We start from the raw sequence: 16,512 nt of genomic DNA, 5'->3' as shown, positions 1-16,512 counted from the left end.
CACAGTGCGTTCTTTTCCTCTGCTGTTGGTGAAGCGAGCGCAGATACTGCTCATGTTGATGGAGACACCCTGCTGCAACATTCATTTATTACAGTGATCACACTTAGCTTTGCCATCGTTCTTCAGCACATGCAGCCTTTGAGCACATGTTGCAGTCCATCTCTAAACTATGTTCAGATTATTAAAGCTGCTCGCCAGCGCCCAACTTCCTGACAGATTAGCAAGTGAAAAATACACATGTGTGCACAGAGAAGAGGAATCCAGATGTTGATTTTAGAACAAGAGTCTGAACATTAATCCAAGTGTCTGATTCCAGAATCTGAATCCATCTTCAATCCCCAACCCTATTCCTGACCTGATATTGTAGGATTCTTCAGCAGAAATGGAGGAAGAAGTTTCTCTGCTCAGCTCAAATGCTGAAACTGTACAGTGTGTCCCGCTTAATGTCACTGTAACTGAGCCAATACACTCCAACATTTACAGAGGAGATTCATTTCACACTCAATGATTTGCCCTTCATAGACATGACTGGAATACTCTACAAGCTGTATCTTCTGACTGTCCTCACCCCATAACCCTCACAGAAAACTGACGCTGATCACAAAAGAGCTTTCTAGTGTCTTTTTAAAGCCATTCAGTGTAAAAGCACAAGGCCAGTGCTGCTCCACATACTTGAGTTTGTCCAGTGTGTAGTTTGGATCCTCCAGTTGTTCAGAGAGCAGCTTGACTCCTGAATCTCCTGGATGATTGTAGCTCAGATCCAGCTCTCTCAGGTGTGAGGGGTTTGAAGTCAGAGCTGAAGACAGAAAACCACAGCCTTCCTCTGTCACCATACAGCCAGACAATCTACAAACACAGCAATAGTCCACATCACACAGTTGGACAATCACACATCTCTTTGTGTTGTGAAGATGCTGACTGCTGTTTCTGCTCATGTCAACAGCAGTGATGAACACACACATCCTGATCAGCTCTCCTTATTGATCGAGCCCTCGCATCAGCACACACACACAAATAATGCATCATCTTAATGTGGTTTAATAGTTGATTTTAAAACATTATAAGTGTGTTTTGTAGATGATCGACACCTAGATGCAGGATTACAGCTGGTTGTATGACTGTAAGACATTTCCTCAAATGTTACAGAGGTCTGAAATGTGTAATCAAGTGTAGGGCTGGGTGTAACTGCCCATGATTTCATGCACTCGCTTTGCTTGCCATAATTGGAGTCACCACAGGAGGGCGCTCTAGACTAATAGGATTCAAGTGAGACAAAGCAGAGTAAGAGCAATTAACGTTTGTTCACGAGTTAACAGGTACAGCTCGGAAGAATGTCTTGAGCTTTTAGTGTCCCTTCGGCAAGCAGAGCGAGGGATGTTTTGTTTATTGTTTATTTGGAAAATGTTAGATGTTTTGTAAATGTTTGTTGTTTATTTTTCTATGTTGTTTGTTTGTTTTCTCTAGTTTTACGGTGCTTTTGGTCTTTTGATGCTTCGGTGTTTACAACAAAGAACTGAGAAAATGATGATTTATGTGATGAACTTTATGGCATCTAAGTAAACCATTTTAAATGCACCCGTCAAAACTCTCTGCCTATTTATTGAAAGCTGAAGGGCTGCTACACTGAGAGATGTCAGACAATATTTATTAATAATCGCCTTTAAAGATATCCTGATGTCTGATAATCTGGTCTCTCCCCTCACATCTGTCATGAGACATGTCCACACACACACACACACACACGCACACACACACACACACACACGCTGTAAAAGAAACGCTGGTGAACTCCTCTGAATGACCAAAACACCCAGGCGGGACAGAGCAACAGACAGATGCTGAGCTGGGGTCCGTTCTTCGTACCTCGCTTAAATGATCTAAGATTATTTGGCAGATCCTGGATCTTTTCATCCCGATAACTGATCTCTCGCTAATTTGGTTCTTCAAACGAGTTCGCGAATCAGATTAGAATGTCTGGATAAACTGATCTGAGATCGCTGCTTGTGTTGTGAAGGACAGATCTATCGATCCTCGAAATCATCATCAGCAATGCAACGATTGGCTGACGGCACAGCTGCGTAATGACATCATCTGATTAATATTCAATTATCCATGTGAGCAAAATTACATCAAATTAGCAGTAAACGGCTTGTTAAATATGACACGCAATAACCTTCCACATTTGTTGTGAGCTGCGCAGCTACACTTTCATGTGTCAAGTGTATTCATCATATATTTCAATGCAAATCAATGTATTTAGTTCTACATTTAGAAAAGATTTTCTATATTATAGTAGCCGTTTTTTAATCGGTGTAAAGAATAACAGGTTGTTTACAAAAGCATTTTGACATGTGTCTGAATGACAGTGACTGAAGCGCACTTGAACAGGGCACTCATATGAAGGAGGAGAAATAAGACGCAGCCGCAGACGAGCTTATCACACGAGAGTGTCAGTGCCCATTCTAGACTCACAGTGGATTTAACAGTGATGTTTCCTGTTTTCCAGACAAACACACTCAACCAATGGCTAGTGCTGGACCAAGTTCATGTCTGAATATTAGAGAGTCCTAGACTATAGAAAGAAACGTCTTGAGTCTGGACGAGTACTACAGCCCTGACAGTCACAAACTTCAGCTTGTAGATCAAACTTTACTGTATAAAGAGCAACAGAACATGACCTGATCTTCATTTGTATATTATATTGTGGACGATGATGTAAATAAACTAAAACAAACACAAACCCGCTCTCTTAATGTCTCTTTCACCAGCCTGACAGTCACATTCACACTGATGGAGCATTAGGGGACTTTTATTCTGTCAGCTGAGAAACACCTGATCAATAATCATGAGCGCTGACTCTCCTTCACACACAGCCTTTCTGACAGAAGATCTTCAGTCAATATATTGCTTCATGTGAATGAGTAATCAGGGTTATTTTCAGATGCATGTGTAGTAAATACATCAGTTCACCAGGTCTCTTACAGTAAACTGCTGAATACAGGCTTATAGTGTGTCTTCATATTATTGTAGTGGTTTAGATCAGTGGTCTTCAACCCCCTGGCGGGTGCTGGTGCGTGGATCAATCAGTACCGGGCTGAACAAGAATGAATTATCTTTAAGTTGGCAAATAAAGAAGCTGCATTTAAACTGGATTTGTGGGGACGGCGCGTGAACAGAGGCATATCGGACGTGTTTTAAACATTAGCGTGGATTTTGTGTGAGACTGAGCCTGCGCCCTCACTCACCAAGCTGCTGCACGATCACCAGTCTTCACTGTTAAAGGAGTTTGAGAAACACTTTCGCATGTCGAGATGTACATGATACTGTATGTGTGTGTGCTGGCGCCCACGGGCTGTTTCACAGGCACATGCAAAGCTTGAGGGTAAACAAACAACGGCTTATCATAAGCATCTTATCGATAATTATTTATACGGTTGGCATTAAAGTGAACATATAAACGTTATGTGACTAATTTCTAGCAGCTAAATGTGTCTGGAAAAATATTCAAAGGCTTTTATTCTCATAAACCGCACGGACGTGAATGCGTCTGACTGTTCTGATTGGCTAAAGCAGACGTCTCTCGTCAGCACTTCAAGAGTTCACACTTAGCTGATGATTGGTAATAAGCTAGTTTGGCATGCTGTCCCGGGAGAGAGCCCCGAGCTCATGAGAGCCTCGAGCCCGGGGCTCCCTCCCGTTGCAGGGCGAGAGGGGAGTTTGAGCTCGGGTAGATCTCGAGAACCCCCCTCCCTCCTGCTGCGTGAGGGTTGCTAAGGTGATGCGTTGCTGACAGAATTGAATCAAATTTGGTGCTAATTTGGATTAGTCAATTTACTTAAGTGTCATGTTTTTGGGAGTGTGGGAGGAAACCGGAGGACCCGGGGAAAACCCACGCAAGCACGGGGAGAACATGAACTCCACACGAAAATGCTGACCGTTTGGGTAGATGCCCGAACCGGAGGCATTTTTGCTGTGAGGCTGCAGTGCTAGCCACTGGGCCGCCGTGCTGCCCTGTAGACAAAAGAGGAGGCGAAGGGGTGGAAGGGGGGATTCTTCAAGACGAAGATGACTAAAGGTAAGGTGTTTGGTTATTTATACTTGGTTAGGAGTAGTCTGATTGGTGGTTCGTACATTAGCTTGACTCGGGGCCAGCCGTGTCAATCATAAGCACGTGATCCTCTCGAAATTAGTTTATGAATAAACTTCACTTCAAGAGTTCACACTTAGCTGATGATTGGTAATAAGCTAGTTTGGCATGCTGTCCCGGGAGAGAGCCCCGAGCTCATGAGAGCCTCGAGCCCGGGGCTCCCTCCCGTTGCAGGGCGAGAGGGGAGTTTGAGCTCGGGTAGATCTCGAGAACCCCCCAAAGTGCTTTATGCTCGGGACAGCAGCCGCGTATTGAAGAACCCCCCCAGAGCCGCTGATACCAATGCTATATCCGGCTGCTGGATATACAGTTAGGGAAGAGTAGGAGAAAGAGAGGGGCTCCTGCGGGAGCGTGGGTAAGCATAGACTCCGTGGGAGTCTGGGCAGGGAAGCTTGGGAGACTCTGCGGAGTCACAGCTGGGAGTGATGGCCTAAGCAGAAGGAAGATAGAGGGGTAGAGCTAGAGGGAGTAGTGGCGGTATTCGTCACTGAAAAGAATAAGAAAAGGAGAGGGGGCGGAGAGACTTCAGTGCTTGGAGGAAGCGGAGCCCTCGACGCCGCAGGGTAGAGAAAAAGTGGGGCGGAGAAACTCGACGCTAAGAAGGAGCGGAGTACTCGACGCTGGGACAGAAAGGAGGCGGAGAGACTTGAGCGCTCTGGGAGAGCGGAGCACTCAACACCGGAAGGAAGGTAAAAGGTGGAGAGACTCGGTGCTAGAAGGTAGCGGAGCACTCGATGCTGGAAGGAAGAAAGAAAAATTCTAAGGGGCGGGGGTGGGCGGTGACAGACTCCGTGGGAGTCGAAGCTCGGGGTCAGAGCTGCTGGGCCAGTTTTTTTTTTTGTCCCCACTGGAGTCGGGAGCGGGAGGGGGCAATAGTGACTCCTGCGGGGAGGGGCCGTGGCCAGAATCGTGCTCCGGGGTAACTCCAGCGGGAGTCAGAGCTGGTGAGTGAGGGCCTATGCGGAAGGAACATAGAGGAGCCAGGTGTGCTAGAAGGAAGCGGAGGTAGCGGAGAGACTTGGTGCTGATAAGGAAAAGAAAATCGAAGGGAGGTGGAGAGGCTTGGCGCTGGAGAGAGCGGAGCACTCAACACTGAGAGATAGGCATAAAGTGGGGCGGAGAGACTCCCACTAAGAGTAAGCGGGGCACTCGACGCTGGGACAGAGAAGGGGGGGGTGGAGAGACTCCGACGCTCGAAGGGCGCGGAGCGCTCGACACCAGAAAGAAGGGTATGGGCAGAGAAACTCGATGCTGGGAGACAGCAGAGTGCTTGGTGCTAGAAGGAAGATAGAAAATTATCTAGTGGGTAGGGGGGGGGGGGGGGGGGGGGCGGTGACAGACTCCGCGGGAGTCGAAGCTCGGGATCAGAGCTGCTGGGCCAAGTTCCTGCAGGAGTCGGGAAAGGGGATGGGTGGTGGGGACTCCTGCAGGGAGGTTTTGGGGCTCCTGCTCGGGGGGATTACCCCTGCGGCGGTCCGAGCAGGTGGGTAGGGCCTATGCGGAAGGAATATAGAGAAGCAAGATTTGCGCTAGAAGGAAGACGAGGGTAGCAAAGAGTTAAACGCTGAAAGGGAAAAGAGGGGGACGGCGGAGGAACTCGGTGCTTGGCAGGCGCGCAACCTCCGCCACCGGGAGACATAAAAGTGGGGCGGAGAGACTCGCCGCTTAAGAAGCAGCGGAGCACTCGACGCTGGGACAGAAAAGGGGGGTGAAGAGACTCTAACGCTCGGAGGGAGCAGAGCACTCGACACTGGAAGGAAGGGTAGGGGCGGAGAGACTCAACGCTGGAAGAGAGCAGAGCACTCGATGCTGGAAGAAAGAAAGGTTAAGCTATTGGGCAGTGGTTGACTGCTGTGGGAGTCGAAGCTTAAGGTAACTCCTGCTGGAGTCAGAGCTGCGGGAGCCGGGATCCTGTGAGAGGAGGGAAAGAGAGAGTGGTGGTGACTTGCGGTGGGAGTAAAAGGTGAAGGGGTGGCTGGAGTGGGCATGGCTCCTGCGGGAGTCGGCACTTGGGGTGTCACTCCTGCAGGAGTTAGCGACACAGGGTAGTGCTAGCAGGGATGAAAGCTAAAGGAAAAGAAAAGGGGAGAGTAAGCAGAGTTTGTTCGCTTGGAGCGAGGAGCAGGTCATAGTGGTGCTTTGCTGAGGGGAGAAGCGGAGTCGAGTCCATGCAGGGAGGGAGGAGCGTGGGTATTGCTCTGCATTAGGCATGCTGATTCATTTGGCTACCAATGGTTGAGTGGTGGCTGGTGAGGGTCTTTGGACAGTGTGGATGTAGTAATGGCTGAGGCTGATGCCATGAGTCTGGATTGCTGTGAAAGCCCAGTGGGCTGCAGGGACAATGCTCAGATTCTAGATGAATGGCTGGAAAGGGGGTTTGTGGAAAACCTGAAGGCGGAGGACGACCTTTATCTTCGACGACCTTATCCTTTACCTCATGTTATGAGATGATTAGCGTCGTCTGCGTAAAGGCTTGTGGGGGTTGGAAGTTTTAGTCATCCCAGGGCACCAGAGAGTAGGTATTAGTAGAACTGACTTGGATATTTGCAGTGTGGAGATTAGAAATGAATGGGGTAAACTTTAAAAATGTGTGATGGTCTTTGGAAGCGTTCCATGCTGTGGAATATGGTCAGAGGGTATTTGGGGGTGATGGAGGTTTCCCAGAGGTAGTAGTTGGGTGGTTTGCGACCATGTCAGTCCTGAATAGGGAGGGGCATGAGTAGGGTTGGACTCCGCTTCGGGGCCAGCTGCCAGAGTTTCTGTATATACATGAAGAGTTGGCAAGGTGTTTTGATTTCCGTCTTTAAGTCACTCTCCCTCTGTATTGCCTCGCATGCAAGCTCTTAGGATGCATAGATCAGCCATGGATGCTGAGAATAACTTAATAAGGTCCTGAAGATTGATTGTTGAAGGAGGAGAGGGTGGTCCAGGGTTATTGGAGGCAGAGTCTGCGGGCAGTGCGGCTGGGGGCATGGCTTCTTTGAGAAAATCGAGCAGCAACCAATCTCTGTAACGATGGCTGTATGTTCAGTTAGTGGTTTCAGCCAACAGTAATATTTCAGTGGAGGTAAATGTGACTTATAGATTTCATGAAGTCCCTATTATGACATAGATTAAATAATATGTGTGATGAAAATAGCTAGAACCCAAGTTCTTGACAGACTTGATATTGGCTTGAGAGAGCCAGCGTGACTGCACTGGGGCTCTGAGGCAGTTGGCATGAATAGCATTGATGCTAAGGTGTTGCTAAGCGTTGCTAGGTGCTCGCTAGGGTGTTCTGAGTGATTCCTGGGCGGTTGCTGGGGTTCCCTGGATAGTTAACTGGCGAGCCTTGTTTACATGTTGGTCAAACCCTATGCTTAGCAAGTGTTTCTAGCATGTGGTAGCGTTAAGCAGATCATTGCGTGGCAATTCGCTGTTGCCAACTGTAGCATACAAGGCATCACGTTACTAGCATATGTCAGACGAGACAATGCTGTTCTGATGCTGAAGTAGAACAGTTCGTAAGTTATTACTAGGTTAGTTTGTTGTTGCTATGGATCTAATTGACAGCTTAGCGTGGTGATACACCGCAGCTTCTTGTGTGAATGCTGAAATCAAGCCGAATGTCTCTACGACAGTAAAAACTGGACTTGGACTAGTGAAAAATAGCTTGCCATATCATAGAAAATATAATGCTTAGATTATTTATTTGATGACCGAAAGTGTGGCCAGTGTTATATACAACAAAGACGACTTTCTGTTAATTTAGCTAACAGCATGACAGAATGTAGGTTTCTCGTGCCATCATAATGATTAAGTATCAGTGATGAAAGTAGTGCTAATGACTAGGGCTAGACAGAATCTCCTGACTTTTTTGGAAAAAACTGCAGATTTATGAGTAACGATTTTATGAGTATCGGAACTAAACTTTGATAGATTAAATAACAGTGATATCTTTATTACTTTTTAGTCTTACGATGGAAATCCCGTTATATCCACTTATTTGGTAGTAATATAATATATCTACTAGAAAGGCAGAAAATAAAACTTTACGAACTATAGATTATGTAAACATTTTAAATTATTCAATAATATTACTGAAGTTAATTTACCAACTAGATGAATATGAAATTACACACATTCAAAAGTAAATAAACAGAAACAGTGATGGGCTAAGAATTTCGTGCGTGCAGATTCTGTGTGAGCATAATAATGGCTAATCAAATAGCAAGTAGCTATCGGGATATTTAAATGCTGTAAAATATATGACAGCATATAATATCTAATGCTAATTTGTATTAGTTAAGAGTATACAGGCAAATGGGGCTTGCCATACGTAATGGATTTGGATTAATGTAAACATGGCTTGCCATATAGTCATTGTGTAGTTTAATTAGACTGATGCATAGTGTTTACTTAAAATGAAACATCAGTCAGTGAGCTGGTTTGTAAAGAATTCAGATCTAATATGATGGTTTCTAATGGAAGTGGATGTCTAGATTAGAATCGGAGTGCGTGGAATTAGGCTTCGGCATGAAGTACTGAGTAAATGTTTTAAGTCTGCCTAATCATAATAACGGCTTACGTTTGTCCGTATATGACTGCTTGACACTATAGCAAGTGCTGTCAGCTATGGGAATGGTCTACGTGCAGCGTATTGATCGTCGTTTGAATGTTTGGTCTGCCTTGTAACGCCACGGTTGAACATGACTAAATAAAGCAAAAGCAGTGCGCGTGTGCTTGGTATTAACGCGCGGGATCTTTGACTGGCAAGGCCGGTATTGCGACAAAACAAGCTGAATTGCCCGAAGTTTTACGTGCCGCAAGCGGAGCATTATCGACCGCTGTATCAGGATGCACGGTGGAATACAGCCAATACTGGGCGCTGGAAGCTTGCGCGCTCCGATGGGGGCTAGTCCCAGGCTTTGGGAGAGCGGCGGCATTGCGTGGAGGCCAGCGGCCCTGTGTTTGAAGCCGCGGACTTGTTGGTCTGTTCTGCTGAGTGATAGTGCGCTGGATGTCGGGTAGAAGAAGCGATAGGAGCTGTGCAGTTTAAGGATGTTCTCCTCGGAGATTTCTGCTTGAAAGTTACAGCGATTGGCTATTCTTCAAGACGAAGATGACTAAAGGTAAGGTGTTTGGTTATTTATACTTGGTTAGGAGTAGTCTGATTGGTGGTTCGTACATTAGCTTGACTCGGGGCCAGCCGTGTCAATCATAAGCACGTGATCCTCTCGAAATTAGTTTATGAATAAACTTCACGTTCTAGACGTGCACGCGCTCTTTCCAGCAATCTTCCTTCTATGGTCCATCTCGTTGCAAAGAAACAAGCTCAGGGCTCCCATTGATTTAGCGTTACTGATGTTATAATATGTTATATTGTTGTTAAAGTTATTACTTCCTAATGTTATAATAGCATTGTAATGTTGGAGCAATGTGCTAATAAAGTTCCATATGAGTACACAGTGGATTCACGTTGACCGGTCCGCAGTTAGAAAAAGGTTGTGGACCACTGGTTTAGATAATATTAAGAGTGTCGTGAGACTTTTATATGTTTAGAAGAAACTGCAAACTGAACAAACAGCAGAGCATGTCTAAACTTCACCAGGACACAACAGATATAAATATAAAAATATAAAATATGAATAAATAATTCAGAGGTAATTCATTATAAAGATCCTTAAAATAAACTGATTCCTTTAACTTTAAGTCACATTTGGGTATATTGGAAAAAGAGAAGCTCTGAAAGTGCAACATTTCATAATAGACTAAGTAAAGCTTTTAAATATATTTATAGATGAACATACATTATTAAAGCTATGATTAAAATCACAACCCTGTAAATGTTTTGTTTTTTTCTTCTGTCAATCCACTGAATGGGGCTCCACATCAGGTAACCCAATATGAAACTGTATCTGTTGAGTGGAGAATCATTTACCTCAGTGTGTCCAGTTTACAGTGTTGAATCTTCAGTCCATCAGAGAGCTTCTTCACTCCTGAATCCTGCAGGTCATTGTTACTCAGGTCCAGCTCTCTCAGCACACAGTTTGAGGATTGTAGAGCTGAACACAAACTCTCACAGCACTGAACAGTGAGTTTACACATGGCCAATCTGAGAAAGAAGAACACAGATTACATTAACAGTGTGATTTCAGTCATTTATCTGATGTAAAAACAAACTATGAGGTTAATAATATGACAAAACTGTCACGACCAGGCCTTGAACCCGGGTCTCTGGTGTGGAAACCGATGTGTATACCACTAAGCCACAGAGGAAGTTGTGTTGGACCCAAACGAAAACACTCCAAGAGGGAATCCAGAAAACAAGCATTTATTAAAAAAAATATCAACTTAGGTTCTTCTCAAAAATGAGGTAGCAAAACAGACAACTTAGGTTCTTCTCAGAATGAGGTATACAAAATACTCTAACAGTATAATAAACATGTAAAGAAAACTCCACGAGGGGAGAAAACAAACAGATAATTAATGCAGTCAGCAACAAGGAAAGTAAAACACTCTTACTAGACGTAGCTCAGGAGATCAAGGGAAACGCAAGGCAAGTTCACAAGAGATGACTCAAACACCGAGTGAGGAACACAGACAAAGTGACAACTTAAATACACTGGCTGGAACAAGTCACAGGTGATCTAAATTAAGTAAACAAGAACACATGAGGAAGAACAAATACAGAGGGGAAACACGGGGACCTCTAGGGGAATGGAGACAAACTGCAGGATGGTGACAGGACCCCCTCCTTTAGGAACGGCTCCTGACGTTCCTACCAGTACACCCTGGCCTCTGGGTATGAAACTCCCGGATTAAACTAGGGTCCAGGATGTCTTTGGCAGGAATCCAGGAGCGCTCCTCTGGCCCGTAGCCCTCCCAGTCAACCAGATACTGAAGTGAGTTCTGGACCCTCCTGGAGTCCAGTATCCGGTGGACCGTGTAGGCTGGCTGGCCGTCAATGATCCTGGGAGGTGGAGGGGGTCTGCGAGGGGGGGCAAAGGGAGAAGACAAGACAGGTTTTAATAAAGAGACATGAAATGTGGGATTAATTCTAAGTGAACGAGGAAGATACAAACGATAAGAAACAGGGTTAACTTTCCTGGCTATTCTAAATGGCCCGATGAACCTCTGGGACAATTTTCTCGACTCAACCCGGAGTGGAAGGTTCTTAGTTGCCAACCAGACTCTCTGGCCAACCCGGAAAGTAGGAGGCCTTCGACGACGGCGATTAGCCTGATGTTGGTATCTCAGGGAGGTTCGAAGGAGAGCGCTTCTAGCTCTCCTCCAGGTTCGTCGACAGCGTCGAACAAAGTGCTGGGCTGAGGGAACTCCCACCTGGACCTCTTTCTCAGGAAACAATGGAGGGGTATAACCAAATTGGCATTCAAAAGGGGAAAGTCCGGTGGCTGAGGACTTGAGGGTGTTGTGGGCATATTCAGCCCACATTATGTAAGATGACCAAGTGGTGGGGTTATTGGCTGCCATGCACCGTAGAGTGGTTTCCAAATCTTGGTTAACTCGTTCTGTCTGACCATTAGACTCAGGATGGAACCCGGATGATAGGCTGGCAGTGGTTCCGAAGAGTCTGCAAAAAGCCCCCCAGAATCTGGACAGAAATTGTGGACCTCGGTCAGAAACAATGTCTTGGGGAATGCCAAAGACTCTGAAAACATGGCTTATTATGAGCTCAGCAGTCTCTTTAGCCGATGGCAACTTGGGCAGAGGAATGAATCGGGCAGCCTTGGAAAATCGGTCCACCACAACCAATATGACCGTGTTGCCCTGGGAGAGTGGAAGTCCTGTAATGAAATCCAGGGAAAGGTGTGACCAAGGCCTGTGGGGAACAGGTAAGGGATGGAGCAGTCCCTGAGGTCGCTGGTGTGATGATTTTCCCTGACAACATACTTGGCAGGCCTCCACATAACCTTTAACATCTTCCTTTATGGAAGGCCACCAAAAGCGACGTCGGAGGAATTCTAAAGTACGGGAACTACCTGGGTGGCAGGTCAATACAGACTCATGACCCCACTGCAAGACCTGAGCTCGCACTGCTCGAGGGACATATAGAGCCCCCAACGGTCCATTCCCTGGATCAGGTTCTTTGGTTTGAGCCTTACGGACCACTTGTTCCAGATCCCATCTGAGGGGGGCAACAATCCTTGAACTAGGAATAATAGAAGAAACAGGTTTTTCATGTGTCTCTGGAGAGTAGGCTCGGGACAAGGCATAAGGCTTAAGGTTCTTGGAACCGGGTCTATAAGTCAGGATGAACTGAAATCTGTTAAAAAACAGAGACCATCGAGCCTGCCGAGGGTTCAGTTGCTTGGCCTGCTGGAGATATTCTAGGTTCTTATGGTCTGTAAGTACCTGGAAAGGATGTCGAGCGCCCTCAAGCCAATGACGCCATTCTTCCAAGGCCAACTTAACAGCAAGCAGCTCTCGGTCCCCCACGTGGTAGTTGCGCTCAGCATTGGACAGGCGACGTGACATGAAAGCACAGGGGTGTAGTTTTCCATCCTCATTCCTTTGTGATAAAATGGCTCCTACACCCACATCTGAGGCATCCACCTCTACCATAAAGGGTATGTCTGGATTAGGGATAGAGAGTATGGGAGCTGAGGTGAATCGATCCTTGAGATCCTGGAAGGCAGCCGCTGCTTTAGGGCCCCATTCAATCTTGACTCCTCCTCCCTTTGTCAGTGCTGTCAAGGGAGCCACAACTGAGCTGAAATTCCTGATAAACTTCCTGTAAAAGTTTGCAAAGCCCACAAACCGTTGCACCTCTTTTACTGTGGTTGGAATAGGCCAGTTGAGAACAGCTTTAATCTTACTAGGGTCCATCTCCAGGTGACCAGGGGTGACAATGTACCCAAGAAACTTAGTCAGGGAAACATGAAACTCACATTTTTCTGGCTTGACAAAGAGATGATTTTTAAGGAGTCTTTGGAGAACCCTGCTGACATGGCCCTCGTGCTCCTCCATGGACTTGGAAAATATAAGTATATCGTCCAGATAAACGAATACAAATATATTTAACATGTCTCGGAGGACGTCGTTGATAAGTGCCTGGAACACGGCAGGGGCATTGGTAAGGCCGAAAGGCATCACCAGGTATTCATAGTGGCCTGTGGGGGTGTTAAAAGCAGTCTTTCATTCATCTCCTTGCCGTATCCGCACCAGATGGTAGGCATTGCGAAGGTCGAGCTTGGTAAAAATGGAAGCTCCCTGCAGCAGCTCAAAGGCAGTAGCCATAAGAGGCAGGGGATATCGATTCCGAATGGTTATCTTGTTAAGACCTCGGTAATCGATACAAGGCCTAAGCCCCCCATCCTTCTTCCCCACAAAGAAGAAGCCAGCACCAGCAGGGGAAGTGGAGGCTCGGATGATGCCAGTTGCCAGGGACTCTTGGATGTAAGCATTCATAGCAGCCTGTTCAGGGGGAGATAGAGAGAAGACTCTGCCTCTAGGAGGGGAGGAACCGGGGAGAAGGTCAATTGCACAGTCGTATGGGTGGTGAGGTGGCAAAGAGGTGGCTCGAGACTTACTGAATACTGCCCTAAACTTATGATAGACAGCGGGAACTTGAGACAGATCTACAGAATCTTGAGGCTCGGGATGAGGGGCAGAGAGGCTCTGGGTAAAACAGGTGAAGTGACATGAAGGACTCCAATCTAGAATGGAACCAGTAGACCAGTTGATATGGGGATTATGTCTGTGCAACCAGGGATGACCTAGAATGACCGGATACTCGGGAGATCCAATAAGGTAGAAAGTCTCCTCCTGCTGGTGTTTAGCAATGGTAAGCTTCAGGGACTGAGTGGCCTCAGTTACTTTGCCGGGTTCAAGGGGTCTACCATCCAAAGCAGTTACTGACTGGGGATGAGGGAGAAGGTGGGTAGGAATCTTAAGTTTCTTGGCCAAGGAGAGATCTATGAAATTACCTGCGGCCCCTGAATCGATCATTGCCTGGACTGGGAACTGATGACTCTCCCAGGACAAAATAGCTTTGAGAGCTAGAACGGTGTTGGCAGGAGGAACTCTTATTTTCCCCATCACAGTCCTCCTGTAACTCGGTGGGGACCCTCGTTTCCCGACAGTTCTGGACAAGTGGATCGAAAATGACCAGACATACCACAGTAAAGGCATCGTCGCTCCCTCATCCGTCTGTCCCTTTCACTGGGAGAGAGTCTGGAACGACCTAGCTGCATATCTTCTGGAGGCTCGGGAGCTTGTTCATTGACTGGGGGAAGTCTGACTGGTGGAGCATGAACTGGAGATGCAGGTTTGTGAACAGGAGTTTGGGACTGGGATGCTCTGCCTCGAGTCATTCTCCGTTCTCTCAAGCGAATATCAAGGCGAATGGCCATATCAATAAGGGATTCTAGGTCTTTGGCTGGTTCCCGGGTGGCCATCTCATCTTGAATGGATTCAGCTAATCCGCCCAGAAAGCAGACTCTTAAGGCCTCGTCATTTCATCCACTACCTGCTGCAATAGTTCGAAATTCAATGGCGAAGTCTGCAGCGCTGCGAGGACCTTGACGGAGAGTAAGGAGACGTTTGGAAGCCTCCTGTCCACTAACTGGGTGATTGAACACCTTCTTGAATTCCTTCTCAAAGGCTGTGTATGACTGGCAATAACTAGGCTGGGACTCCCATGCCGCAGAGGCCCAAGACAATGCCTTGTCAGTCAGAAGGGTGATAATATAAGCGATCTTTGAGCGGTCAGTGGGAAAACTTGAGGGCTGAAGCTCAAAAGTGAGAGAGCACTGGGTGAGAAATCCCTGACAGGAACTAGGATCTCCTGAGAATGGCTTGGGGGGTGGAAGTCTGGGCTCTGCAGCAGCTACTGGAGCTATGGGAGGACTGTTGGTACTTAGGGGTGGTGCAGCAGGAGAAGCAGGAGAAGAAACCCCAGGAAGGCTTTGAAAGAATTGCCGAATGGACGACGTGACATCAGCAAGGAGCTCTGAGTGTTTTGTCATCACCTCCTCTTGACGACGGAGAACCTCTTCATGACGCTGGAACGAAGCTTCATGACTGCCAATCACTGCCAACAGATCTTTGGTACTGAGTGCCTCTGGGTCCATGTCTGACTCGGTGTTTCTGTCACGACCAGGCCTTGAACCCGGGTCTCTGGTGTGGAAACCGATGTGTATACCACTAAGCCACAGAGGAAGTTGTGAAAAAAAAATATCAACTTAGGTTCTTCTCAAAAATGAGGTAGCAAAACAGACAACTTAGGTTCTTCTCAGAATGAGGTATACAAAATACTCTAACAGTATAATAAACATGTAAAGAAAACTCCACGAGGGGAGAAAACAAACAGATAATTAATGCAGTCAGCAACAAGGAAAATAAAACACTCTTACTAGACGTAGCTCAGGAGATCAAGGGAAACGCAAGGCAAGTTCACAAGAGATGACTCAAACACCGAGTGAGGAACACAGACAAAGTGACAACTTAAATACACTGGCTGGAACAAGTCACAGGTGATCTAAATTAAGTAAACAAGAACACATGAGGAACAACAAATACAGAGGGGAAACACGGGGACCTCTAGGGGAATGGAGACAAACTGCAGGATGGTGACAAAAACTATTGGAGTTTGTGTCAATTAGAATTATTGACTATTGTTATTTAATAAAACCGAATATTAAATGTCATCTAATATATTCTTGAATACTTTGAAATATAAGAAAACTGCTAAATTTGAGTTCAGATAGGAGGACCACGAGACTTTATATATTTATGAACTTTGTAATGATTGATGGGTCAAATGACATTAATCATGTGAGACACAAAAAAATCACTGATGTATTCTGATATTCCTATGCGTTAAAGCACAACTCTTAATGATGAAGTGAAACGTAAGAGAAAGGAAAGGCGTCTCTGGCAGAGGGCGCGGCGAGCAAACAAATCAGCTGGACGAACTCTCTGTGAACCCCTAGCTACTTCAGATGACCCTCTTGCTAGTAGTCGAACTCTGAATGAACTCCCAACTTGTACTTTTGCTGAACTCTCTACCGAGATCACGCACCTGAATTTGAGTGCATAACTATATAGCACATTATAAATCAAGGCTTATATTAAACAGCCTAAATGTTCATTTATATGATACAATGTACTCTTGATGACTATGTATCTGTCTTTTTACTGTTCAAGTGATTTAGCATGCTCCTTGAATGTATGATTTAAGTAGTCTGTGCACCTGTGTTTAGGGTAGATTTATGAATACTGTCACTGAGACACTGAGTATAAAAGCTGACATGTACTCTTCAGCTTTGCGCTTTCTGACTTCTGTATACTGAGAGTGGTAGGCCCTTTATTCTCAACGGAGAATAAAGTAATGACTTTTGTTTCTGTAATTTGTCTTTTGT

The 16,512-nt window shown here is 46.1% G+C and overlaps 1 protein-coding gene across 4 annotated transcripts in view; it reads right to left on the bottom strand.

Moving 5' to 3' along the window:
- Positions 1-16,512, bottom strand: part of LOC147844946 (NACHT, LRR and PYD domains-containing protein 3-like) — a 42,592-nt gene that overhangs the window by 2,417 nt on the left and 23,663 nt on the right. For 2 of the 4 annotated variants that reach the window (XM_087248369.2, XM_087248370.2), the window contains 2 exons: positions 10,068-10,241; positions 673-846 (listed from right to left, as the gene is read on the bottom strand). In XM_087248369.2, coding sequence (XP_087104495.1) covers positions 673-846; positions 10,068-10,241 — 348 coding nt within the window. The remainder of the gene's footprint in view (positions 1-672; positions 847-10,067; positions 10,242-16,512) is intronic. The other 2 variants (XM_087248371.2, XM_088650063.1) reach the window with 1 other exon arrangement.

Source organism: Danio rerio, chromosome 4 (assembly GCF_052040795.2).
Source record: "Danio rerio strain M-AB ecotype USA chromosome 4, GRCz13ab, whole genome shotgun sequence".
NCBI classification, from domain to species: domain Eukaryota; kingdom Metazoa; phylum Chordata; class Actinopteri; order Cypriniformes; family Danionidae; genus Danio; species Danio rerio.
The sequence above is the reverse complement of the archived record's forward strand: the minus strand, read 5'-3'. Positions and strand labels throughout refer to the sequence as shown.